This window comes from Cajanus cajan, chromosome 8 (assembly GCF_000230855.2).
Source record: "Cajanus cajan strain Asha chromosome 8, NIPB_CcT2T_4, whole genome shotgun sequence".
Classification (NCBI taxonomy): Eukaryota; Viridiplantae; Streptophyta; class Magnoliopsida; order Fabales; family Fabaceae; genus Cajanus; species Cajanus cajan.
The window spans coordinates 22,089,185-22,115,348 of NC_138524.1; the positions used below are offsets into that span (position 1 = coordinate 22,089,185).

The following is a 26,164-nucleotide window of genomic DNA, read 5'->3' on the forward strand; positions in this document are numbered from 1 at the left end:
TAATAATATTATTGATATTAATTTATTAGAAATATTATAAAAATAATAATATATAAATTTTATTTATTTAATAATAATAAATATATATCATTTGATACAATAACAAAAATTATAATATACATTAACTTAAATAGATGAATAATTATATAATTTTAAAATATTGTATATATATATATATATATATATATATATATATATTAAAATTATTAAATTTTTAATGGGAGAGACTAAAATTACATAATTATGATATTCGAGTGACTAAAATTGTTCAATTAAAAATTAAAGGATCAAAATCGCACAATTGCAATCTTTAATAGACTAAAATTACCTAATTAAAATCTTGGGAATCAAAATTGCACAATTACAATACTTGAGGGATTAAAAACGCAATTAAGCCTAAATATAATGATAAAAAAAATTTAATTGATATATTATAAAATAAATAATTGTTATCATATTTATTTTATGTAATTAAAATTCGTAATATAATGATATTATTTCTCAATTGAATATATATAACGAAATATAATATGAAAAAAATTACATGATATTAAATGTCAATTTTAATTATAAACTAAATTATATTTATCTTTTACTTTATTTTTAATATTTATTTTGATTTTTTATTATTTAAAATATTTATTTTAGTCTTTTATCTTATAAATTTGGGTTGATACAATTCTTTCAAAATAATAATTATTTATAATTTTGAAACATAATTTTGAATATTTTTTTTCATCTAATTCAAGATTTAAAAATTATCTCATTAAACTTACTTAAACGTAAATAAAGTTAAAATAAAATTTTTCATAAACATAATGAAGGGTGGTGACATTATCTTTGATGTGTTACTCTTTAACGTATTTCAGAATTTTTTGATATATGGTACAAGAATTATTCCCTGGTCATTACTTGAGTTTAGGGATGGCAAAACGGGCCAGTCCGACCCGTTTTGGCCCGCCAAAAACGGGCCGGGCCGGGTTGGCCCGTCAATGTAAAACGGGCTGGAGATGCTAGCCCGTCCCGCCTAAGGACGGGCTGGCGGGCTAGCGGGCCAGCCCGCTTACAAAAATAAAAAATAAAAAAAATGAAAAAAATATATTTTATGGTCAAATAAAAAAAATTTGCTATAAATAAATAAATATAATCATATAAAATTAAAAATGCATACATATTGTACATAATATATGTTCAACAAAAATAAATTACAAACTTAGAATAAAATTAAATAAAAATTAGTCCATTTACACTAAAATAAAAACCAAATTATAAACTTACAAATTATTTATAATTTAAATTTTTTGATAGTCTACAAAATAAGTTTAAATACAATTAATTAATCATCTTCATCCTCATTTTCTACATTAAAATAAAATAAACATAAAAATAATTAAATTAAAAAAAAATTATGCGAGCCGGCGGGTTGTGACGGGCCGGCCCGCTATTTGGCCCGGCGGGTTGGCGGGCTTGGCGGGACAAACTTGACGGGTTGGCGGGTTGAAATGATTAACCTGACCCGCCAATTTTTGGCGGACCAACAGGCCGGCCCGCGGGCCATGACCCACTTTGCCATCCCTACTTGAGTTACGTTTAGGAAGACGAGTTGCAAGGATTGCTTGGTGGACCCAAGCTCGGCATGAACTCAGCTTGGTTTACTCGAATTGGGTGGCACGTTACTCATTTTACTGGGTTAAAAATATATATATATTTATGTCACATAAATATAATAAATAAATTTATAATAATTAATGAATGAAGGCATGATACTCAATAGTTACGCAAAACTTTTACTCCAACACTTAATAATAAATGTGTTTTGTTTAAAAATTTAAAAATTAAATAATAAAATCAAGACATTTCATGCCTATTTTATTTAAAAATAATATAAAAATAAAAATCATAGAGATCGAAGAATGTAAATTAAGTTAGATAATGCATAATAAAAAATAGGATAATAATCTTAAACAAAATTGACAATCAAAGATGGTTATAAAATAAGATAGGTATGTAATTTCGAAAAAATATAGAGATACGAGTGTAACAATTTTTAATTTTTAAAGGATTTTATTGTAGGTGCAAATAATAGAGAGATATTATTTTCAATCTTGAAAAAATAAAGAACGTGCAAATATAACATCTTTTAAATTTTTAAGAGGTCTCATTATAAGTTTAAATAATGGAAGGAGTAATCTCAAAAAAATACAAGGTTGCGAGACTACGAGTGTAAATTACTCTAATTATTTTAATTGCAATTTAAGTTATTATTAAAAAAATCATTTTGTCTTTCTAAAAGTTTCTCATTTGAAATTTTTCATATATAGGAGAAAATCATTTACTCAAAGAATAAGTATAAGATTTACTCTACTTAATAACTCATATTTTATATCATTTAATGATTCAATCAGTAAATTAAAAATTCTTAATACATAAATCAAGCATGCAAATTTTAAAAATAAAATAAAATCATATGATATTTTGTTATATAAATTCAAATTAATGTATAAAATTATTTTATGATTATTTATCAATTTGAATTAATGAAATAAAATATTAAATATTTTTATAAAAAAATTAAAATTTACATACTTGATTTATACATTAAAAAAATTTAATTTAATGGTTGAATCATTAAAATTTAATGTAGAATATAAATTATTGAATATAATAAATCTTCTGAAACTTACTTTTAGAGTAAATGAATCTCTCCTCATTATATATATATATATATATATATATATATATATATATATATAACATCTCACCGCTTATAAAATCAAATATTTTCTTTAAATCTTATCTTAAAAAATAGACATAAATACCTAACTCTAATCAACTCAAGTTTAAGTATATTCGAGTGGTTATTCAAAAATTTTCAATTTTAACCAAATTAACCCAATAAATTTAAAATCAATTTAGACGTGTATTTCTTCTAAACTCTAAAGTCTAAACATCTTAATGTGAACTCATGCATGTAATGTCGCCTTGGTTTTTACAGAAGGCATGATTAAGAACTCTTAAATATGGCTATGAAAAAAGTGCGTACAATCTTTTCTTTTATTTCTTTTAATAAAATGATTTTAGATTTAACTAAATTTTATAAAATCGTGAGAATTATTTTTTATTTATATATTTTATTAATTTTAGGTTATATTACTTATCAATATGAGATCTTTAATACACTATCCACATCGAGAGTTAGATATTTGCGAGTGATTCAATAACAGGTCAATAATGAATAACATGATAGACCTAACAATAATTATTAGGATATGCTATATATTATGTTAAAAATATAGACTATGATCTAATTCAACCTTACAAAATCAGTTTATAAGGTAAATATTTATTGCTACTTAATAATAAACTCTATTTTGACCATATCACTAGTTAATAAAAGATCTCTAACACACTAATTACCTCATGCTTAAACTAGATATCTCAAGTGTAAAATTTGTTGGACTAGACATTTGTAGATGGTTTAATAACGAGCTCAATAACGGGTGACACGATAAACCCGACAACAATCAATAGAATAGGCCATGATACCTTCTTAATAATGTGAGTTTGAGTAAATTCAATTATACATAACCGATTTATGAAGTGGTGATTATTTCATACTTATATATGCTATTTTTGAACATATTTAGGTGATATGTAACGACCCGATATGGAATAATACGATAATTTCAACAGCAGTCGCTAAGAAATACTCTAATACCATGTTAATAATGTGATCTTAGGTTTAACTCAACTTTACATAATTGATTTGTAAGGTAAAAATTATTTTTCAGTTATATATTTTACCTTAGTCATATCACTTATTGATGTGAGATTTCTAAAATATATGTCTCATATGGAGAGATAAATATTTTGAGTGAAGTTTGCGAGATCAGATAATTATAAATGGTTCAATAATGACTTAATAAATGTTAACATGATAAGATCAACAATAGTTACTAAGATATATTATGATATCATCTTAAAAATATAGATCATATATAATATGATCCAACTTTGTATTTTTAAGATAATAATTACTCTCTACTTATGTATTTTTATTTTTATCATAATGTCTTTTCATAAAATAAAAATAATAATAATAATTGAAAGCGTTACTTGGGCCATATCAAAAACAACTATTTTGAAAAATAAAATAAGATAAAACAATTTATTAATAATAATTTATATTTATTTTTTCACTTGGTTATTTTTCTTACACGCTACGTGTTCGTACTATTTCCGCTTCAAAAATAACGTCCGAGTTTTTTTCTGAGTCTTTTCTAACAGCTAATTAAGAATATCTTAAATATAAATGATAACAAATGAAAGGGGGAAAATTGATCCGTAAATATTCCAACTTGTCTCCTATTTTTCGGAATCAGTAAGACGTGATACTGTGATAGACGTTGTCCACATTACAAATAGAATTTCAGAAATTGTATTTATATTGTTTTTTTTTTATGAAAATTTGTATTTAAAAAGAAGGAATAAGAAGAGGATGGTAAAAAAAAAAAAAAGGTGTGATAAAAAAAATGATTATAATAATTATTGTATAGGTAATGTATTCCCATGTTAATTTGCTAGCTTCTTGTTACTTTTTGCCATCCATTGACATGATTTGCATTTGAATTTTGAAGACATTAGGGCTACTGGCATTAGTTTTTTTCTTTTTTCGTCAAAGCTTTTAAGTTTAAACATGGTTTGACCAAAAGTTTATCTTTATTAATGTTGAATTTGAGTTCCAAATATAAATATAATCCAAACATATTTATATAATATATAATTTTTTATAGAAAATTTTATATATTTTGATTTTCTTTTCATTTCATGAATGACATATCTTATTACAATTTCTCTCTCTTCTCTTTTTTATTTTTATTTTTAATAATTATTACAGAAATTTAATCCATACTATTAATAAAAACAACGTCTTTTTAATGTACAAATTTTGTTCACTGTTTTACCCTCTAATTCCTAAACACTTTCTCTTATACATTTTTTTTTTTGTATATTTAGTTATTCTCTTCTCTTTTGTTTCAATACTTTTTCATAAATTTAATTATTTTTGAAACTTCTCACTCCTTCTAAACAACTAATGAAAGCTGCTCAATCGCCATCTAATTGTTATTTTTATTTTTTAAAATAAAATACACGAAAATATTAACTATTTTTTTACGCCAGTGTATTTAATGTTACTTTCTTTTTAATAACATGAAATAATCAAAGTTATAAATGTAAGAACATACGCACTGATATATATTTTTAAATAATTATCTCATAAAAAATTATTTAGAAATTTTATGATTAATTTAAAATAGAACAAACATATCAAGAATACATGTTTAAATTAACTCATAAAAAATAATTATTTTTAAAACTTCATAACATTTTAAAAAAATTATTTCTCAAACAAATTTAAACACATCTATTCTTCTTATCTTTCAACAATTATATGGTTACATTTCCATATAAATATATATATATATATATATATATATATATATATATATATATAGAGGAGGGTTCAAATGACACCAGTGTAATTTTTACTAAGTGTTACATCGCTCAATAACTTTATATTAAATGTGAATTTTGAAAATCCAACCGTTAGATTGAAAGTTCATATCACTTTATATGTGTATATCAAATTTTGTTAAAATTGAACAACAACTTGAGGGTAATCAAAAGTGTTTATATTTTAATATATTTTGAAATAAATATATTACGTCAATTTTATTTTATAAGAACGAAATATCAAATCATCTTAGATTAATATAAAGTTTGATATATATGATCTAAGATATATAAACTTTCAATCTAATGGTTGGATTTTCAAAATTTACATTTAATATAAAGTTATTAAGCGGTGTAACACTTAGTAAAAGTTATACCGGTGTCATCTGAACCCTCCTCATATATATATATATATATATATATATATATATATATATATATATATATAGCTATAATTACTCCTCTAACTAGGGATGGCAAAAATACTTGCACCCGCGGGTATCTGCGAGTAAAATCCGCTACAGATAATAAATGGATAGACTAATTGAGTACTTGCATATAATGGGGACGAATAATTTTTTACCCGTTTATAAATGGGGCAGGGGCGGGTATGATGATATTCATACTAATGGGTACTCGTTTAATAATATTTCTTAAATATTCTAATTATTCTTGTACCACAAAACCCTAAAATTATACACTCTCTTCTTAATTATTTTCTTACAAAAGTGAGGTTAATGAAGTTACCAACATGTGTTAAGCATGTTATATAATTATGTTGGTTGTAATTTGATTAATTTTCTAGCTTTGATTGAACCAATAAATTTTGATGTATTTTAAGTTGTTTACTTTCGTTTGAAATTATGAGATTGAATTATTGTAACTTTGTGATAAGACTTTAACTTACTTGTGAGATTGATGTATTTTAAATTATTGATTATCTTGCATTTTTATTATTATTTCAACAAAATTAACGTTAAATACAAGTTCAAAATTAACATTAATTTTTTATTTTTTAATATTTCAATGACATTAAATATAAACTTAAAATTATTTATAATATATTTTTTTTAATTTCTTACAAAATTTATAAATATCCATGAATATCCACGAATATCCGTGGGTATTCAAAAAATTTATGGATACCCGCGTAGATATGGAATGTGTATGAGTCAATTTTCATCTAACGAGACGGGACGAGTTTACCGCTCCCATGGGATCCATTGCCATCCCTACCTCCAACTGAATATTAAACATTCACAAAAAAAAAAACAGCTCAGAAGTTACCAAAATGCAATGCAAGGTCATCAAATTGCTTCATTCAATTGTAGATTTTGCTCCCATAAAGGGCACTTTCTAGTCTCCATTGTCTCACCACGACACATGGACATGGATTTACACAAACTTGTAAATTAACGAATTCTATAATTTTTGGACCCTGCTGCTGAAGGACACAACAAAATTGTACAAACTACCAAAAGTTTGTTATAATAATATTTTGAGTTAATTATCTATACATTATCGATGTAAATTTTTTTTTACACTAATAATTAATTAATCTTTTAATTATGTCATATTACTATAAACATATTTATCTTTAACAGTAACATGACACAATTAAAAAATATAATTAGTTGTTAGTGTAAAAAAAGTTTTACACTAACAATATATAAATGAGATATTCTATGCCCTTTTCTCATGCAACAAGCCTGACCCAAAATTTGCACCCATGAAATAAGCATAAAGCTCCTCAGCCTGCATAACCTCACCACTTTGCCAGCACTCATGATGATGGTGAGTGCCATCATCAAGCACCCCTGAGCTCCCACCCTCTTCAAAAGAAGTTGAAAAGTCACAAGAACCATTGTTATTAGTATTACTATGGTCTGCACCATCAAAAGGGTCTAACTCAGATGATTGAATAAAGTGCGTGAGTTGTTGTAAATCTTCTTGGTAATGAGTTCGATTCTTACAGACCAAACTACAGTCTCCACCTTTGGCATTGCCAATTAGCAGCATCTCTTGAGCTTTCTTCAGCTCTACCTTGAGCCGTTCCACATCTCTCTCTAGTTGCTTCTTCTCAGCCATCACATTCTCTAGCTTGGCCTGAAGCACGCCATGGTCCACCTCAAGGTTCTGAGTCTTCCAACGAGCCCTTTTGTTTTGGTACCAAATGGCAACTTGCCTTGGAGGCACACCAAGTTGGTTTGCAAGGTGGAACTTTTGCTCAGGCTCAAGCTTCATGTTGGAGGCAAAGCACTTCTCAAGAATAGCAACTTGGTCTTCAGTTAGCCTCTTTTTGTTGTGTTTTGCTCTTTGGTGGACATGATCTTGGGTCTTGAAGGAAAATTTCAAGTCCCCCATTTTGGATGAGATCACTTGATTGGAGTTTTGGAACAATGAGATTGGGTTTGGAGTTTGGTGGTGTGTGTGAATAATGTGTGGGAAGTGATGAGTGTGTTTCTCTTGAGAGAAAGTTTTGGTGCTCATTCTTTTATAAGGCTTATTTAGCTTTAGAGACATCATGAGCCCCACCAAATTGAGTGACCAAGTTAGAGCTAGTGCTTTAAGTCATTGTAAATACTATGCAAAGGTTGGCTAACTTGAATTGTCTATAGTGCGTACATAGGATTAAAACCACTTGTTCCGTATCTTGTCCCCTTCTTTTTTCCCCTAATAAAAAATGATGACATGTCATGATTATTAGTTTTTTTTTTTGTTGGAGTGTTATTTTTTAGTTAGAGAAATTAGAAAAGGAAAACTTTGCATGGATAGTTAACGACTAGAGAGAGAAAAAAGATAAGAGTGAGAAATATAATGATAGGTGATAAAATGATAATAAAATGAGAAAGATAAAAAAAAAAAATGATAGATGTTAATGAATATTGTGGAGATGTTCACATAATTACTCACTAAAAAATAGAAAATAATTAAGGATAGGTTTGATCACTTGTCTAGTACTCTAAGTAATTCATGCGAGTCTTAAATTGATTATGCAGCAAGATATGTAACATGCATATACATATATGGAAAAATATAAACGTCCATCCTATTTTGGTGTAGAAGAAGAGAGAAATAGAGAGAAAAATAATGAAGATAATAAAAATAATAAATATAGTAACTGTATATATGTAATTTAAACACTACATGAAACTTGAAAAGGCATGCATTTTTGTGTTCATCCATCTGGTCAAGAACCTAGATAATCTTGAGCAGTGTTTGCTTAGACGGGTGTGATAAGAATATTGCAAGAGTCATGTTAAGAAAATAGACATTTATTATTACTGATTTATGTTCATCATTAACTTGTGACATAGAGGTATATCTGCTTCAAATTAAACAAGACTAATCTTACTTTAATTGGAAAGATCCCAACAATTAATTCTATGTTGTATATGTTACGTCAATGATCAGTGAGCGTGTCGTTTGGAAGGTAACAACATATCCCCCACCCATGCATAAAAAAAAATTGCGGTTTGAGGCCTAAGTTCATGCATCCTTGGATCTCAAATTGGTATACTCATCAAGCTCAACTATTTGAAGCAATGATGAAGTTGAAATCCCTTCACTGAATCTGTTTGAAGAATTAGATGGCTCATAGCCTCACTGGCTCTCTTCCTATCCCAAGTGCATGCACTTAGTTCATCCCCTCGAGCAAGTGAACATGCCACGCCAATGCCAGTTGCCATGATAGTGAAAGTGAAAATAATAATAATATTAATAATAATAATACTTTTATTTAATAAGGAGATATAAATTTTTCTCATACAATTGATTCTTATAAAAATAAAATAGTATTTTTGGTTGCGATTTCATATTCAAGTCGAGAATTAAATTCCAATCCTTAATTTATTTTATTTATAGATATGATTCACGTAATATCTTGAAACAAACAAAAAAACAATTGACATACATTTGTAAAACATGATTTCTATTAATCAAATATTATTTTAACATATATAAATTTGAGAATATTATTAGATGAACTACTTATATTTTATAACAAATCTTACAATCATTAATTATCTAATCCTTAATTAAGGACAACAAATAATAAAACTATTTGGTATAAAAATAATAACTTTAAAAAGGCGTAATTATACAGAGTTTAAATGTCTTGTCCGGATTAAGTTTGCATTTGTCGGTGTGCTGAGTTAGCTTATCCTATTACATTTTTGTGTAACAAAACAAATGCTTCTAATAATTTGGAATGGTTGCTGAATATCTTAAAAGAAATCAGTGAAGGTACGAGATTCTGGTGAGCAACATGTGTTGGTCAAAATTAATTAGTATATCAATTTCATTTGGTCAAGTAATCCAATTGTGAGACCTTGAAAGACCTACATGAGGGAAAGATACCTACCTAAATTGTGGGCAACTAGGTAGCTTTCATTTTACGTTTTTTGCTATGTTGTACCTTTTATTTTTATTTTTTTAGGAAGGGTTACGAAATTTAAATTCCTGTTACATATCAATTTTTTTTTTATTAATAAGATATTAGTATGAGCGATATTATATTTAATGCTTTTAAAAATATTTTAGATTCAAATTAAATTAAATACAATAACTAAGGTATATACTTTTTATCTCATGTTTCATGAAAGGTTTCATCATTATCATCCTTGTCAACTTGTTCCCTATTGTTCTGACTCAACAATTGTTTCTTATTGCTCTTCTTCGTTTAAATTTTAAATGTGAAGAAGGAAATTATCGAAAATCCGTGTAGTCTAAAGATGGGCATTGGAGAACTAGTAACCTCCTAGTTGTGATACTACGAGTCGTTAGATTGAATACATTTTGTATGTAAGCATTGACAAATTCTAATGTTCAAATGCCTACACCAAAAACATTTCTCATGCAATCTCCTAAATTGTGTCCAAATGAATGTTGATGATCATCACATTTTTCATGAGGTTGTTGTTGTGAATGAATAAGGAGGTGATTCATCGTGTTAATTTTGCATAATGTTGTCAACGAGAGGAATGGGCAAGATAGGTTGTTGGAGTGTAATTTGCCGTTGTGTCTGTGTTGGCATTTGTTGTATTGTGTGGGATGTGTTCCATAAATATTTATTGCGTGCATCCGTTGAGTCTTTCAACTAGGTGGCACAAATAAGTATAATATCGAGTTTTGTGTATACAATATCACATATTATTTAGTGTGCAACAAATGACCCTAAATAGGTTTTCCTCTATGAAGTTTCTCCTTCGACCCCTCCAAATATGAACATATTATTGATGCTCATCTATCAAGTAGGTGTATTTAGTTTCCTTGCATGTCTATCTCACGTTCATTGTGTAGGTTATGGTGGTTATGGTATGTTCTATCACAAACCAAAATGGAGCCTTACCTCGTTTGTTTCTTGACATTCTATAATTGTAAAACAAATTAATATAGTACAAGAACTCCACATTCTTTAATCCTTGAATGCACCTTGAGGGAAAAAGTTAATGTACCCTAAGTATGGCATCTAATTAAAGGAACAGGGGAAAAAGTGAATTATGTGTTGTTAGACAATTTTGCATAACATTGAAAGCTCAAAATATGTATCCATAGATGCTTCATTAATTTTCACGTGACTTAATCTTGAGCCATATCTTGTGATATCACCCAGAGACACTGCAATATGAATCAATTCTTCAAATCCCATCTTGTAAAAAAAAAAAAAAAAATATATATATATATATATATATATATATATATATATATATTAGGTGTCTGAATACATTTAATAATATTTGACTTAAATTTTAGGTGTAGTTAAGGTTATTGTCTCGAATTATAACTTCATATCATCTTTTATGTTTATGTGAAATTTTGTTAAAATTAAATAATAGTTAGAAATTTTATGTTTATGTAAAATTTTGCTAAAACGACTATGAATAAAAAATGAAGGGAATATAAGAATGAGATATCAAATCATATATCTTGGATTAATATAAAATTTTGTATATAAGATCTAGGAGTAAGAAACTTTTCAATCTAACAATACGTTTTAAAAAATTTACATTTAATTAAAAATTATTGAATGGTATAATAGTTGATAAAAGTTACATTAGTGACATTTTGAACCCTCCTCTCTCTACATATATATATATATATAGAGAGAGAGAGAGAGAGAAAGAGAGAGAGAGAGAAATATTTTGTTTCATCAATTCAAATTGACAAATAATATATGATTTTAATTAATGAAATAGAGTATCAAATAATTTTTAAATTTTCTTAAAAGTTTATTGACATGATTTATGTATTAAAAAATTTTAATTTAATGGTTGGATCATTGAAACTTTCAATAACGTTATATTAAGACAAAAATACATTTTTCGTCCCTTATATTATTTATTAATGTCAATTTAGTCTCACTTTAATTAATTGAATCAATTTAGTCCCACATGACACGTGTCACATTCGTTAAGTATTTAAACAGAGGAAACAAAAAGTTAAACATTGAGATACATTTTAAAGATATGAGACTAGATTTAATTAATTAGAGTGGGACTAAATTGAATCTAATAAATAATATAAGGGACGAAAAATATATTTTTACCTTATATTAAATGTGAATTTTGTAAATCCAACAGTTAGATTGAAAGTTATTTACTCCTAGATCATATACACAAAATTTTATATTAATCTAAAATGATTTGATACTTCATTCTTATAAAATAAAACTGACATAATATATACATTTTAAAATATAATAAAAATATGAACACTTTAATTACTTTCAAGTTATATATATATATATTTGTTTCACGTGCCCTTATTTTTCAAGAAGTTGTGTTTGATTTGGGCCGATATGGTTTCTTTGTCTAGGCTTGGTTTGGAGAAACTCCTTCTCTTATGTTGTTTTTGTTATGGTGTTGGTAAAGCTTTATGAAAGGTAATATAGCCCAATAAGCTACGTCCAATGAGTCAACCAATATGTTAGTGTCTACAATCCAAAACCAGTACTACAGAATATGCAAGGACATTACTATTCACACCCCCCCATCCACAAAATTTATTATTTCAATTTAAAAAAAATAAAATTGAAACCTCTTAAATTACCCGTCACTTGGGTTTGTCAAATGGGAAATTATTTTCTTCAAATAACAACTATTTAAAAAAGATGGTGTAAATAATAATAATCTCCAATGTGCTATTGTAAAGGGTCTTCACTTCACCACACTGCTCCTGCATTTTTATTTTCATTTTTCTGAAAAGTCATCTTCTCTTAACATCAATAGTTCACCACCACCGCTGACCTTAAGCATGGGCTGTGGGTCAACCAACCCTCCAAGATTCCATTGTGGAAACGATAAAAAAAATATATATATATTTAGTGTGTATAATAAAAAAAATATGATTAAATTATTAATAATTTATTAGAAAAAAAAAATAATAATAAAGGTTTTCACTAGTCAAAAGAATCTACCAAATATAAAAAAAAATTAAAAATAAAATAGTAATATTAAATATAAAAAAATGTTATATGTTATTGATCTATTTCTCTTTTTTTTTTTTATGTGTAAATTTTCACAAATATTAATATAAAATCATAAATAAGAATTATTTTTAATTTTCTTTTTTCTTTTTATATCTATTTTTTTTAATTTTTTATTTTAAATCATGATCTATCTTACTCTACCGAAATTTTGAAATCAAATTAATTATGAATTCTCACTTTTCATCACGAGCTTTTTTATGATGTATATCTATTTTTTTTGTTGCATAATCATTTTTAATGATAATTCAGAATCTCGTATAACATATCAAACATTCATGCATTTTTTATGTAATTATTTATTTATTTATGTTTACACCTTTAGTTTTGATAATATAGATCATAAGTAATATTTTAATATTTATTAGGATTCTATTTTATTTTTTTTATTTTTTTTTACTTTTTTCAGAGTAATTCAAAGTTGATCCTAACTAGAATTAACCTAGTAACTGAAGAAGGAGTTAAGATAGAGATAAAATCTTAAATTTAATCTTCATTGCGTGTTTGTAATCTTTTTCTATCAATAAAAAAAAAAAAAACAACATCAACGTTTCACTCGAGAGAAAGACCATCTCCTCCCACTCCCACAATAGGCCAAATTCACGTCATTATTGCTCTATGTTCTAATAAATAAATAAATTACCATCATTTAGTATCATAATAATTGCCATCATTTAGTAGCATAACAATTGCAATCATTTATTATTATAATAATGATGGTGGTTGTTAAATTGCATTGTTTTTGACGAATTCTTTCCACATATTATTTATTTTAATTTATTATTTTATTTTTAATTGAACTTTACTTTTTTATTAAACTTATCGATAATTAAAAATAATAGTACATTGTAATAAAATTATTTGTCTTAAATTTAAATATATTTATTAATTATAAATTTTAATCATAATATAATTTATATATTAAAGTATTTATTTTATTAAAAAGATTAGTTATTTATACTTATTATATATAGAATATCAAAGTTTATAATTGTAATTGGCATATACTTTTTAGTGAACCATTATACTCCTCAAATGTAAAAAAAAAAATATTCTTTGAATGTTCATCTACAACTATCTAATATTTCATCTACTAATTATTAAAAGTATGAAATGTTTTATTCTCTATATATCCTATAAATTCTAAATGCTAAAATGATATTATATATCAATTTATAAAGTAAATAAATTAACTAATTAAACTGCTTAATTGAATCGACTAAGATAAATCTAATATTTTATACCTAAATTTTAGGAGGACGACACGACTCGTTGAATTAATAAATTTGGCCAAACGAATCAAATTTGTGTAAGTTAATTTTAAAAATCCAACACAACATTAGTTATAGACGGTTTAAACATGTCCATCTAATCTAGCTCAAATTACAGTTTGGATAAATAATTTAATTAAGATTTTATTAACAAATTTTTATGTAATAAAAATTTATGAAATAATTACTTAAAATTTAATAAATGATTGTGTTTAGATATACATATTAACAAACACTTATACCATTTTAAAGTGTGAATATTTATTATTTAAACACTTATAAAATGATGTACCATTTTAAAAATTGAAAATTAAATCTTGATTAAAAATAAAATAAAATTTAAAAAGTAACTAAATATTTTTTTTGAAAATGACATTATATACTACTAGCTATTTCATCTGTGTATTTCATAGGTAAAATATTTATTATATATAACTAAAATATATAATAACTGGCTTAAATATGTTTTTAGTCCCTCAAATTTAAGACAAATTTGTTTTTGGTCCCTCAAATTTAAAACTGTTGTTTTTAGTCCCTATAATTTTTAAAAATCTTATTTTAGTCCCTTAGGTCACCAATAACATATTTAAAAATGACTAATTAATACAGTTATGCAACATTAACCAGATTTAATGTGATATTTTCACTGATAAGGATACTAATAAATAAATTTTATGCAATAATGTTTGATAAATTTCTTAACAAAATTTGAATATAAGGACTAAAATAAGATTTTTTGAAATTACAAGGACTAAAAACAACAATTTTAAATTTGAGGGACCAAAAACAGAATTACCATAAATTTGAGGGACTAAAAACATATTTAATCCTAATAACTTATATATAAATAAATATCATATTTAAATATATAAATTATATTTAAAATGAGTATAAATAGATATTTTAAAATATATAAATTATATTTTAGATTTAAGATAAATAAATATATTATTTTTAGAAATCTTTTCTATATTTATCAAAATAAAATATATCAATAACTTATTTTAAAAATATTAAAATTTAATTCATCATTAAATATCATAAATAAAAAATTGAATTAAATAAAAAAAATTTAAAAAAATATCTCAAAATGTTCTCATTGAAGAATAGATTCTAAAAACACTTTCATACAAAATAACTTATTCATGTTTAATATATAAGGTTGATATATAAAATTAATATAAATAGGTGTTTTTAAATATATAAATTATATTTTAGATTTAAGATAAATAAATATGTTATTTTTAGTAATTTTTTTCTACACTTACCCAATAAAAATATAATTAATGATAGCTTATTATAAAAATATTAAAATCTAATTAATAAATAATTATGATAAATAAAAAAGTTTGAAATTAGATAGAAAGTTAGAAGAATTCGTAAAACACTTTTAGCTCCTAAAACTACTTTTGTGTAAGATAATCATTCACAATTAATTTATAAGACTTAATGAATTAGATAAAAAAAAAAGTTAAAAGAATCTTTCGAAACATACTTGTCAAAAAATAACTTCTAAAAATATTATTGTATAAAACAATCGTTCCTATTTAATATATAGAAGTCAATATACTCTATTAATTGTATATATTAATAAAAGTGGGTAATTGATTTATGGATTTGAGTCCTCTAAAATGAGTTGGTATATTTTAGATGATAAAGTACATTCATAATTATTAATTAGAAAATCAACAATTGATAAATGTAATGGAATCAAATTCTTATAGAATAAAATATAAAATTAATTATAATATTAACTGTTGATTTTTTAATTATTGGTTATTATTACGCTTTATTCCCTAAAGTGTGGTTTTATCAATTTAAAAGAGATAATTTTTTTAATAGAAAGTTAATGATTTTAAAATTTATGAAAGTCTTATTATAATAAGAATTTTGTTGGATTGATAGAATATGATAGTTTTATTTTATCCTTCATCACATTATGTTTGTTGAGTTTTTTTTTTATCTTGAGAGGGAAATAAAATATAAGGATAATATATATATATATATATATATATATATATATATATATATATTCGTTTATTTTATGAAATAAGTTCATCTAAACTTACTTTGTTTAATAATTCATGCTTTACATTAAATCTTAAAATTCAACCATTAAATTTAAAGTTCTTAATGAATATATCAAATCTGTTAATTTTTAAAAATTTTAAAAAATATTTAATATTTTATTTCATTAATTTAAATTGATAGATAATCATAAAAATATTTTATATGTTAACATATTTTTACTTAGTTGGAATCCAATTAATCTTTTTTATTTCTTGAAGTAAATTTAGGGTCATGATAGTAATTTACTACTTAATTTGTAAAAATAACTTTGTTCAAATTTAAGCAACTCATAAAATAGACCAGAGCTGATATAATAATGATGTGATACAGAGAGTTGCTTAGAGATGCTCTAAACTTATAATAAATGCTCTTTCTCACGCTTCCCGCATTTCCCACGTACGCCTCATCCATACTTGCCTAACACCATGAGAACTCCATTACAGCACCATTTTTAAACTCAAACTCAAGCATGGTCATCAACACCAACCCAACCTTTAAACTAGCTTGCAAATATGAGCATTGAGATTCTCTCTCTCTCTCTCTTTTTTTTTTTTTTCTTTTCTTTTTTTTCTCTCTCTTCTCTTTCTCTATAATCGCCTTGATTCCAAACAAGTTTTGTCTTCACCATATTTTGTTATTTTGAGAATTCAAATCGTCACTTAACTTCTACTGCTAGCTTCAGCACACTCTCACTCCTCCAATATTATATGGTTTCCATTTTTCTTTTTTTATAATTATATTGGTCTATTGTCAATTGTATGGAAATTAAGTTCTAAAGTGACGATGGTGTAGCAACAAATTTTCAACAATAATAAGTAATCATTGATGAGACTTGGAAAATGAGAAAGGAGAGAGAAATTGCATTTATTATTTTAAAAATTAAGTAATAAATTAACATGATGACCTTAAATTAAGTTCAAGAAATAAGAAGACTGATTGCATTTTTTTTTTTTGGAACTAAAGGTTTACATAACTAACATACTCTAACTAAATACCGAGTGTCACCATGTTAGCAAATTCTATATATATGCACACACTAGAAAGAAAAATAAAAGACACTTTGTATATTAATATATATAATTTTAAAAAATTGGATAAAAATTTAAATTAAGCTAAAGTATGATCTCATGTAAAGTCAATTTACCCTATCTCCAGTGTAAGATAAAAAAAAAAGATCTACTTTGTGTCTTAATATATATAATTTTGAAAGTTTTTTTTTTTTTTTTTAGATAAAAGTTGATATTAGAAAAAACACATCTGTATGTAAAGTTAGTCTTAGGCATGGCAATCTAACTCGCCTCCGTGGGTACCCGCCCGAACCCCTCCCGATTTGGATGGGGAAACCCGTGTTTATCGGGTTCGGGTTCGGGTTTTCCCCGATTGATAAAATCGGGGGCGGGGGCGGGGATGTTAATACTCACCCCGCCCCCGTCCCCATACCCGCCCCCGCCCCACTTAATAATATAAGTAAAAAATTATTTTTATATATATAAACCAAAATTATAAATATTTATATGTAAAAATTTATATTATTTTATTTTTCTTTTATTTTTTTTAAATTGTTCATATTTATTTAAAAAAAAAAAGAAGAAAAAAAAATAAAAGCGGGGGCGGGGGCGGGGCGGGGAAACCCGAACCGCCGGGGGTGAGGATGGGGACTAGGGATGGCAAATAAACCCGTACCCGTGGGTAATACCCGAACCCGTCCCGACTTTGACGGGGAATACCCGGTTTGACCGGGTACGGGGACGGGTACGGGTAAAACCCGATAAATTAAACCGGGTACGGGTACGGGTACGGGTATGACATCATACCCGTACCCGTACCCGTACCCGATTTAATTATATTAAAAAAATTTAACATTTTATTATATGTAATTATTTATTATAATGTGAAATATTTATAGTTGTATAATTATTAAGAAATCTCTTGATTAAAATATGAGATAAAGAAATAATCTAATTATAACTATAATATAATAGAAAAATAATTTAAAAATATTATTTTTTTTTTGCAAAAAAAAAAATAATTTTTTACGGGTACGGGTACGGGTACGGGTATACCCGATACCCGACGGGGACGGGGATGGGGATAAAAATCACATACCCGACGGGTACGGGTACGGGTACGGGGATGAGTTTATGTCGCGGGGACGGGGACGGGTATCATAAAACCCGTACCCGACCCGCCCCGTTGCCATCCCTAATGGGGACCTAGATTTTATCCCCGGCGGGTATCGGGGGCGGGGGTGGGGGCGGGTTAAATTTGTGGGGGCGGGGGCGGGGAACATAAAACCCGCCCCCGCCCCGCCCCGTTGCCATGCCTAGTTAGTCTATTATATCTTTAGTACAAGTTTGTATGAAAGAATATAAAAAATGAAATAAATTAGATTCAATCTTAAGCTTTATCAGGATTTAACCAATTGTACTACTTTTATAAGACATTTTGAAAATTTTTGAGAAAAGATGATTATAAGAAAAATAATAATGAAATTTATGATTATAAGAATGAGTGATTTAAAAATTTATGAAAACATGTAAAAAAAATTATGAAAATAAAATTTGGAAGAAAGGTGTCTAATAAAAAATAGAAACTAAACGAAAATTACTCAAGTTGTGTTTTGTAGGGTGGATGAAAGTAAAAGGAAGAGGATGAAATAGGTGAGAAGATAAGTTGATAACAAAGTGGAAATTAAAATTATTTGATAGAAAAGAAGTAAAAAAAATAGAAGAAAGATTAACTTTTTATTATTATTTTATATTGGATTAAATTAAAAAAAAAAAAGAAGTTAAAATGACAATATAAATTAATTTACAAAACTCTCCTTTTCAATTTTTTAGTCTACTCAAGTGATAAAGAAGAAGGAAAGGTCATAATTATAAAAATATACTCTTTTCTTTTAAATCCCCTCGTTTGAGAGGGTATTAAAAAATTAGTGAGACCCATGTATATCTTCCACTTTGACCCATCTATATCTTCCACTTTCTTCTTCCCTTTTCATTCACATTAAACACATTTACAATACCAAGATTAAATACTTGATTGCTACATGAATTCCGGACTCTCTTTGCTTACATAATTATGTTACCTCAAAATTCAAATGAAGTGTCAAACAAGTATCTTCTCTCTATATAGTGTAAATATATAAAATTATATATATATATATATATATATATGAAAAATAAATTTTTTATTCATATTATTATATATATATAATTATAATATGAAAAAAATAACATTATATTTTTTTTTTATTTTGACTTGAAGATTTTTATTTTTAATCTTAGATCACATGTACCTCTTATGAGAAGTAATCTTGATAAAATCCAATAACATCTGTACAGGCACATAAGAAAAAAATTAAAACTTGTTTCACTATTATGTTATTTATTTTCTTTGATAAAATATTATATGATATCTTGATCACGAAATAAACTTGAATAATGTCAAACTATATATAAAATATTGATGGATTGAAAACAACAGGTGTTATTAAGCCTTCTCTTATATTTTCTCTTTCCTTCTCTCTTCCTTCCTCGCGTTGTACTTGCTTCATCCCTTTATCCTCATCATTCTCCGCCAAAATTTCGCTACTTTCCTCGCGATCCATTCTAATTTCACGCGCTTTTTTCACTTGCTTCATTTTGGGTTCGGAAACCTGGGAAAGGTCGCGTGATTTTCATGATAACGAGGTACGGATGCCCATGTTGTCATCAATTTCAGTGTTGTTCGGTCGGTGGGGATGGACCATGATGCCGTTCGTTGCTTCCTCAATTTTGTGTTTTTCTTTTTGATTTTGGGTTCTGTGGTTTTGTGTTAAATTTGTTTCTTTTATTACCGTTCAGGAATTCTTTTGATGGGTTACCTTAAAACTAGCAAAAACCGCTTTGATGATCTTATGGGCGTGTTTCTTGTGGTTGAAAGTTTTTTATTTATTATTGTTTTATGCTGTGATTTGGAATGCTTATATGCCTTTCTTTGCTTCATGGATGAATATTCCTGTTTTGAAGCTTTGAATCATTGGACAACTCGTGATGTTGTCATCTTGGGTTCTCGTGAGTTTTAAGGTTGATTTATAAGAAATATGAGACTTTTTTGGGTGTGTAGGAAATTATTATTATTTGCTTTTTGTTTTTTTTTTTTTTTTGTTTTCTGGGGTCAAGGGGATTGTATTCTGGAAAATTAGAAAAGGGTATGGTTAACTTTGAAGATAGAAGAACTTAACGTTTTTCTTTCAACTGTGATTTCTGATTAAATTTTGTAGTACTCGTGACTTGATAAGAATATTTTTTTATTGTTTTTTCTTCTCTAATGGGTGTCTATCTATCTTTGAAAAAAAAATTGATTTTTTATTTTATTTTTAGCTTCATTGTGTGTGATATGTCTGTGCCTGATAAAATCTGCTATAACGATGTAATTATTAAGTTATTCATTGAAAAGATTGTTTAGCCGCTGACCAAGGTTGATAAGAAAATTTAAGTGTGACTTCAGGTTCTTTTGTTGTTTTGGTTTTAATTACTTTTCCAGCGCCTGATTTTGTTCATTCTGGTTTGATATATTAGGATTAAGTTGCATCAACCAATTTCTATGATATGGATCAGATGAGTCAACAAGGGCAGGGCTATTTCCATTCTGAAAGTATCAATTTTAGAGGCGCCAATGTTTCTCGGCCTAATATCTGCACGGTGGTGACGGCTTCAGGGAATGCAACTAATCCTGATTCCCATTATTTACTAGATGCTTATGACAATGGTATGTTGTATGGCATGACACAATACACTGGAATTCAGCATCAACCTGATCTTCATATGGGTGTTCCAGCTTCTGCCAACTTGTACTATTCTGGCATGAATCCTTCAACTAGTACTGCCGTGTCTCAAAATCATGGAGCCTCTGGCCAGTTGTCAGGTTCAAGCACATTTGCGGTCAATGGAGCATACAAATGGAAAAATGATGAAGGGATGAGAGGAAACTATCAACATTTCAATGCCTCGGCTAGTTCTTCGGCTGCTCCACCTAATGCAAGACATGCCGAAAATGGCATCCCTTCGCTACCGCATTGTAGTTCGTGGAGCAGATCGGGGGAGTCTATGATGGTGCATAACCATAACCATTTGATTCAAGGAAACTATTTAGGCCAGCACTTTCAACCAGTTGCTTCTCCATGGACCGACCAACAATTGAATAGCAATACTAATGATGGTCGTGCTTTGGCTTGGCATCAGTCTCTTCCAATGCCCTATGTACAAGGTAAGGATTTTTTCTTTCTCCTTTGTTGTTCTGCAGTTCCATATTTGGACAGGTTCGTTCATGTATATTAATATTGCTTGATTTGCCAGTGAATTATCTATAACACTATATATGCGATACAGGGAATCTGTGTACACATTCTAAAGATGTTTTTATACTTTTAAAAAGTGAAAACTAAAGCTTCTTGAATGAGGTATTTTCAAGTTTCAACCAATTAACCCAACAACGACTTTTATGGAAGTCTTTTTTTTAATGCAAACTATTATGCAACTAAAAATTATGGATAAATGGTAAATCTTTAGTTGTTCTATCTTCCATGTATAATCTGCCTCCCTCAGTGTTGATTCAAGAGCCAAGCAATGTACTCAAATTTATTGTATATTCTTCATGTAGTGAATGAATTTGGTCTTTCTGATTGTTGCTCTTATTCTCCAGCTCCCAGTGCTAATGGAAGTTCATCAGAGAATGCAAGAATGGGTTTGCAGAGATATCATGATACAGCTGCCAGCAGAAGTGGCCTCAGATTTCCCCATCCTCCTCCTGCCAATGCACAGTACCATAACTTTCATCACCAAACACAGTCTGCGCAAGAGATTAGAGGTCACTCTGTCAACTTTCACCCTTCAGTAACTGCACCTTCATACAGAGTTCAAGCAAATCCTTCGCGTAGTTCTTCAATCCTTGTGCAAAACGCTTTGGAGATAGGTGCTAGGCATGCTGGCCCTGTGCCAGTTGCAGGTGCACGTATACACCGACCTCATAGAGGCAACATGCATGAGACAACTCTTAGACATCGGAATCTTCCTCCCGTGGCCTTTTTCCAAGTTGATGTAATATTTCCTACCTCTCTTTGCACTGCTTTTGGTACTCTATTGTCCATTTTACTAGATTTAGATAGAATCCTACATTTTTTACATATAGATATTGATTGTCTTATCAATTTTTATGCAGGATGTTGCTTTACTAGTTGACCACCATAGAGATATGCGCTTGGACATTGAGGATATGTCTTATGAGGCAAGTATATATGGGGACTAGGGAATGTTTGAGTAAACTTCTCTAGAAGTTTCTGAGAAAGAAAAATAAGAAAAAAAAAGTGAAATAAGTTTCTCTTTAAATTAAAATTAATTTGTGTATAAATTATTTTGTAGAAGCTCTCTTATATAGCTTCTCTAAAAATTTTTATTTTTAACTTATGTTTAAGTTATTTTTAGTTTATGCAAAAGTTTATTTTTTTTTCTTTTTTTTTTCTTAAAAATGTTTTTGGAGAAGTTTGTTCAAACAAGTCAGCAATCTGAAATTGTACTTTCTTATCAATGTAGATCAGCTATGACTGAGGTCTAGGAAGCTAAAAACTTAGTTACTATGGAAAACTTTATAATTTGTTAACTCTTTGGAATTGGACAACAGGAGCTTCTTGCATTAGGTGAGAGGATTGGCAATGTAAACACGGGTTTGTCAGAGGAAATGATTACAATTCAAATGAAGACAAGAACTTATTTGCTACCTACTAATGCTATTAACTTGGAGGAGGCACCATCTGATGAACAAGAAACTGATTCTTGCACAATATGCCAGGTAAGAATTTTATCAGCATGTTTCATTCAATATTATTTTGGCCATTGAATTTGATCTATCAAATGCAAAACTTTTTCGGACAATTCTTAATTCGAGTTTGATGTACAAAGAATGTTTACCCATTTTCCCTATTAATTGGAATACTTGTGTATGATTTCACAGGATGAATATAAGAATCAAGAGAAGATTGGAATTCTTCAATGCGGGCACGAATATCATGAAGATTGTTTAAGGAAATGGTTACTTGTGAAAAATGTCTGCCCCATATGCAAATCAGAAGCATTGACACATGGAGAGAAGTGTGAATGAAAAACAATGAAATTGACATATCTCTCTGTTGCTTGATGCTAACTTCTAAGCCACTAAATTTTTCTAAAGAATTCATATTATGTATATGAATATGAACTAGCACATATAGACAGTTGTGTTGTCCAACTCATTTATTTGTTGGCATCAGAACATTGTACCTATGAAGTTGTACAGACTTATGTTGATATATTAACTTTAGGCAATTACTTTGTTCCTATATTTTTTAATTTTCATTTTTTATTTGGATGGTTGAATGTCCCTTGTATAGAATGATTTTTTTTTTAAAATTATTATTCATATTGGTGAAAGTTTTTATGCTTTTGTATATTTACTGTGTCTGTGTTATCCATGGTAATGTTCTAGAATTGGAATAGTGAACAAATTCGTTGACTTCAAACAGAACTCATTTTTTCAAAGTTTTCACAAAAGGTTACTGTTTTTTTAAAAAATTTTTTTTAGAAAAAGGTGTTTTGTCCAGGCGCAAAAATAATAATAATTTTTTTTAATAATATCTTATTTCAATCATAAAAATAACCTCTCTCTCTTTTTTTTTTTATTTTTTTATTTTTTACAGTTTTAGTATTAAATTAAAATAGTGGCAAATAGTTAATTATTGAAGTGTAATTATATTTAAGAAAAATTTCTAGTGACAAATGATCAAAAACTGTTACATCAATGATATATCTTATTTCAGTCACCAAATTATTAAAAACATAACTAAAAGAATTAAAAAAATGCAATTTTATAAAAGAAGGAATATTTAAAATGGAGCAATTAAGTTATAATTAAAATAAATATTATTAAAAAGTAGAAGTTATTATTATTTATTTGATTTGATTTTATAAAATTATATTAAATATTTACTAGTGCTAAAAATGTATGCATTTATAGTTTCTCACATATTTAAGATTATAATATATTTTTCATACATATAATATTTATTTTTGCCTGTAATACATATAAATGATTAATTAGCACTCTAATGGTCTTGTGTTTTTTTTTTTTAATAGGGAAAGTTTAGATTGGGAAAAGATACAATTCTATACAATGATAAAGCCAATCACTAATTTCTATGAAAATTTTTAATGGATTTATGAGTTGTCTATTTCATCCTCCATGCAAGTTTGCATAGAATAATGGTTTGTGTTTATTATCAAAGTTTTGGAGTAGACACAAGTCACAGTAACTTGTATCCTCCCTTAATCAAGATGTTTAGAGTTTAAATTTTGATTTTAAGTATAGAATAGATTATGTTATAAAAAAATATCTATCTTGTGTGCACTTATGATTTTCTATAAATATTTGTTATTGCTTTCGGTGTAGTTACCGATACCATGTTTAAAAAAAATATATGATAATGAATATTAAAACTAATCAAGTTATAATTAAAATAAATAGTATTAATTAAAAAGTATAAATTATTATTTATTTGATTTTATAATATTATATTATTTATTTACGTAAATATATACTCATTTATAATTTCTCACAGATTTAAGTGTACAATATATTTTTCATAATTAATTAATGCTTGTGGTCTGTGTTTCCTATCAAAAGTATTGGACAGTGAGTTCAAACCCTAGGTTTTCAATTTTCAAATCATGTTTTTTTTGGTGTCTCTAGAGAAAGTTGTTTAACCTTTGACCGTTAATCAGTATTTTAGCTTTTACGTTATATAAAATAAATATTTATTTTTTTATAATTAAAATTTATAACATTAAAATAGTTTGAATATATAAATTACATTTTAAAGATTAAATTATATTTTTCCTAGTGAACCACTCCATGTCCAACCTCTTCTCAATCCTTGGTAGATACTACATACCTCCCATAAAGCTAACTTCTGTTCCTCTCCATCAAATATACATGTATGATGGGAGCTTCTAGTGGAAGAGATTGAGGTTCTTCAACTATCTTCCTTTGATCTTTAAGATTAATTTATTTTTCTTGGGTCCTTCAATGTATTACTTCTTGATTTTCTTGGCATTAGCATGATTCCATCAATGTATTTCCTTCGACATGGTGATTATAGGCTTCTGCCTAGTCCCAAGTATATATCAAGTACACTATTAAATGCTTCATATATTATTTAGTAATATTTTGCATTTAGGCCTTGTTGTGAACCTAGATTTACTCTAGTATCTTGGAGGAATTTGATGATAAAAGTAAATATTGTTGATCCAAATGCAATTCAAATGAACATGATCATGCTATGCTTGTAAGCCATTTTTTTTCTTCTCATTTCTCTCTCCCAGGGTTGCGGGTATGTGGCTTTGGCAGCTTTCCGCATACATGATTTGCTTTAGCCTTAATCTGGGTGTTTCTTCCTACAATTAGGGGTGTTCATGGATCAGTTTTTTCAAAAAACTGATCCAAACCGAACCGAACTGTTTTATAAAAGTGGATCGGTTAACCGATCCATTTTTTATAAAGTGGATCGGTTTGGTTTTCTTAAAATATGGATCGGTTTTTTTGAAATTGGATCGGTTTGGTGCGGTGCAGCTATCCACTTTTTTACTCATATATGGATCGGTTTTTTTAGAAAACCAATCCGAACCAAACCGATCCACTGTGTAAAAATGGATCGGTTCGGATTTTTTTTCAAAATGGATCGGATTTTTTAATATGGATCGGATCGGTTATGGATTGATTCAGATCAATTTAGATTTTTTGCACACCCCTACCT

General features: G+C 27.4%; 2 protein-coding genes across 2 annotated transcripts; one reads left to right on the forward strand and one right to left on the reverse strand.

Moving 5' to 3' along the window:
• Positions 1 to 6,784: 6,784 nt before the first annotated feature.
• LOC109788811 (uncharacterized) lies at positions 6,785 to 8,076 on the reverse strand. Its single transcript, XM_029269331.2, has one exon. The coding sequence runs from the start codon at positions 8,038 to 8,040 to the stop codon at positions 7,198 to 7,200; it is 843 nt and encodes a 280-aa protein (XP_029125164.2). The 5' UTR covers positions 8,041 to 8,076; the 3' UTR covers positions 6,785 to 7,197.
• An 11,749-nt stretch (positions 8,077 to 19,825) lies between these two features.
• On the forward strand, positions 19,826 to 23,786 carry LOC109788812 (putative E3 ubiquitin-protein ligase ZFP1). The gene is made up of 6 exons (XM_020347637.3): positions 19,826 to 20,033; positions 20,904 to 21,591; positions 22,027 to 22,421; positions 22,543 to 22,608; positions 23,002 to 23,169; positions 23,332 to 23,786. The coding sequence occupies exons 2-6, from the start codon at positions 20,934 to 20,936 to the stop codon at positions 23,476 to 23,478; spliced, it is 1,434 nt and encodes a 477-aa protein (XP_020203226.1). The 5' UTR covers positions 19,826 to 20,033; positions 20,904 to 20,933; the 3' UTR covers positions 23,479 to 23,786.
• The last annotated feature ends 2,378 nt before the right edge of the window (positions 23,787 to 26,164 follow it).

Bases quoted from the DNA above. Each gene is read 5' to 3' on its own strand.
- LOC109788811 (XM_029269331.2), bottom strand. From the start codon at position 8,040: ATGATGTCTCTAAAGCTAAATAAGCCTTATAAAAGAATGAGCACCAAA.
- LOC109788812 (XM_020347637.3), top strand. From the start codon at position 20,934: ATGGATCAGATGAGTCAACAAGGGCAGGGCTATTTCCATTCTGAAAGT. The intron at 22,422-22,542 runs GTAATATTTCCT...ATTTTTATGCAG, and splicing joins TGGCCTTTTTCCAAGTTGAT to GATGTTGCTTTACTAGTTGA. The intron at 23,170-23,331 runs GTAAGAATTTTA...ATGATTTCACAG, and splicing joins ATTCTTGCACAATATGCCAG to GATGAATATAAGAATCAAGA.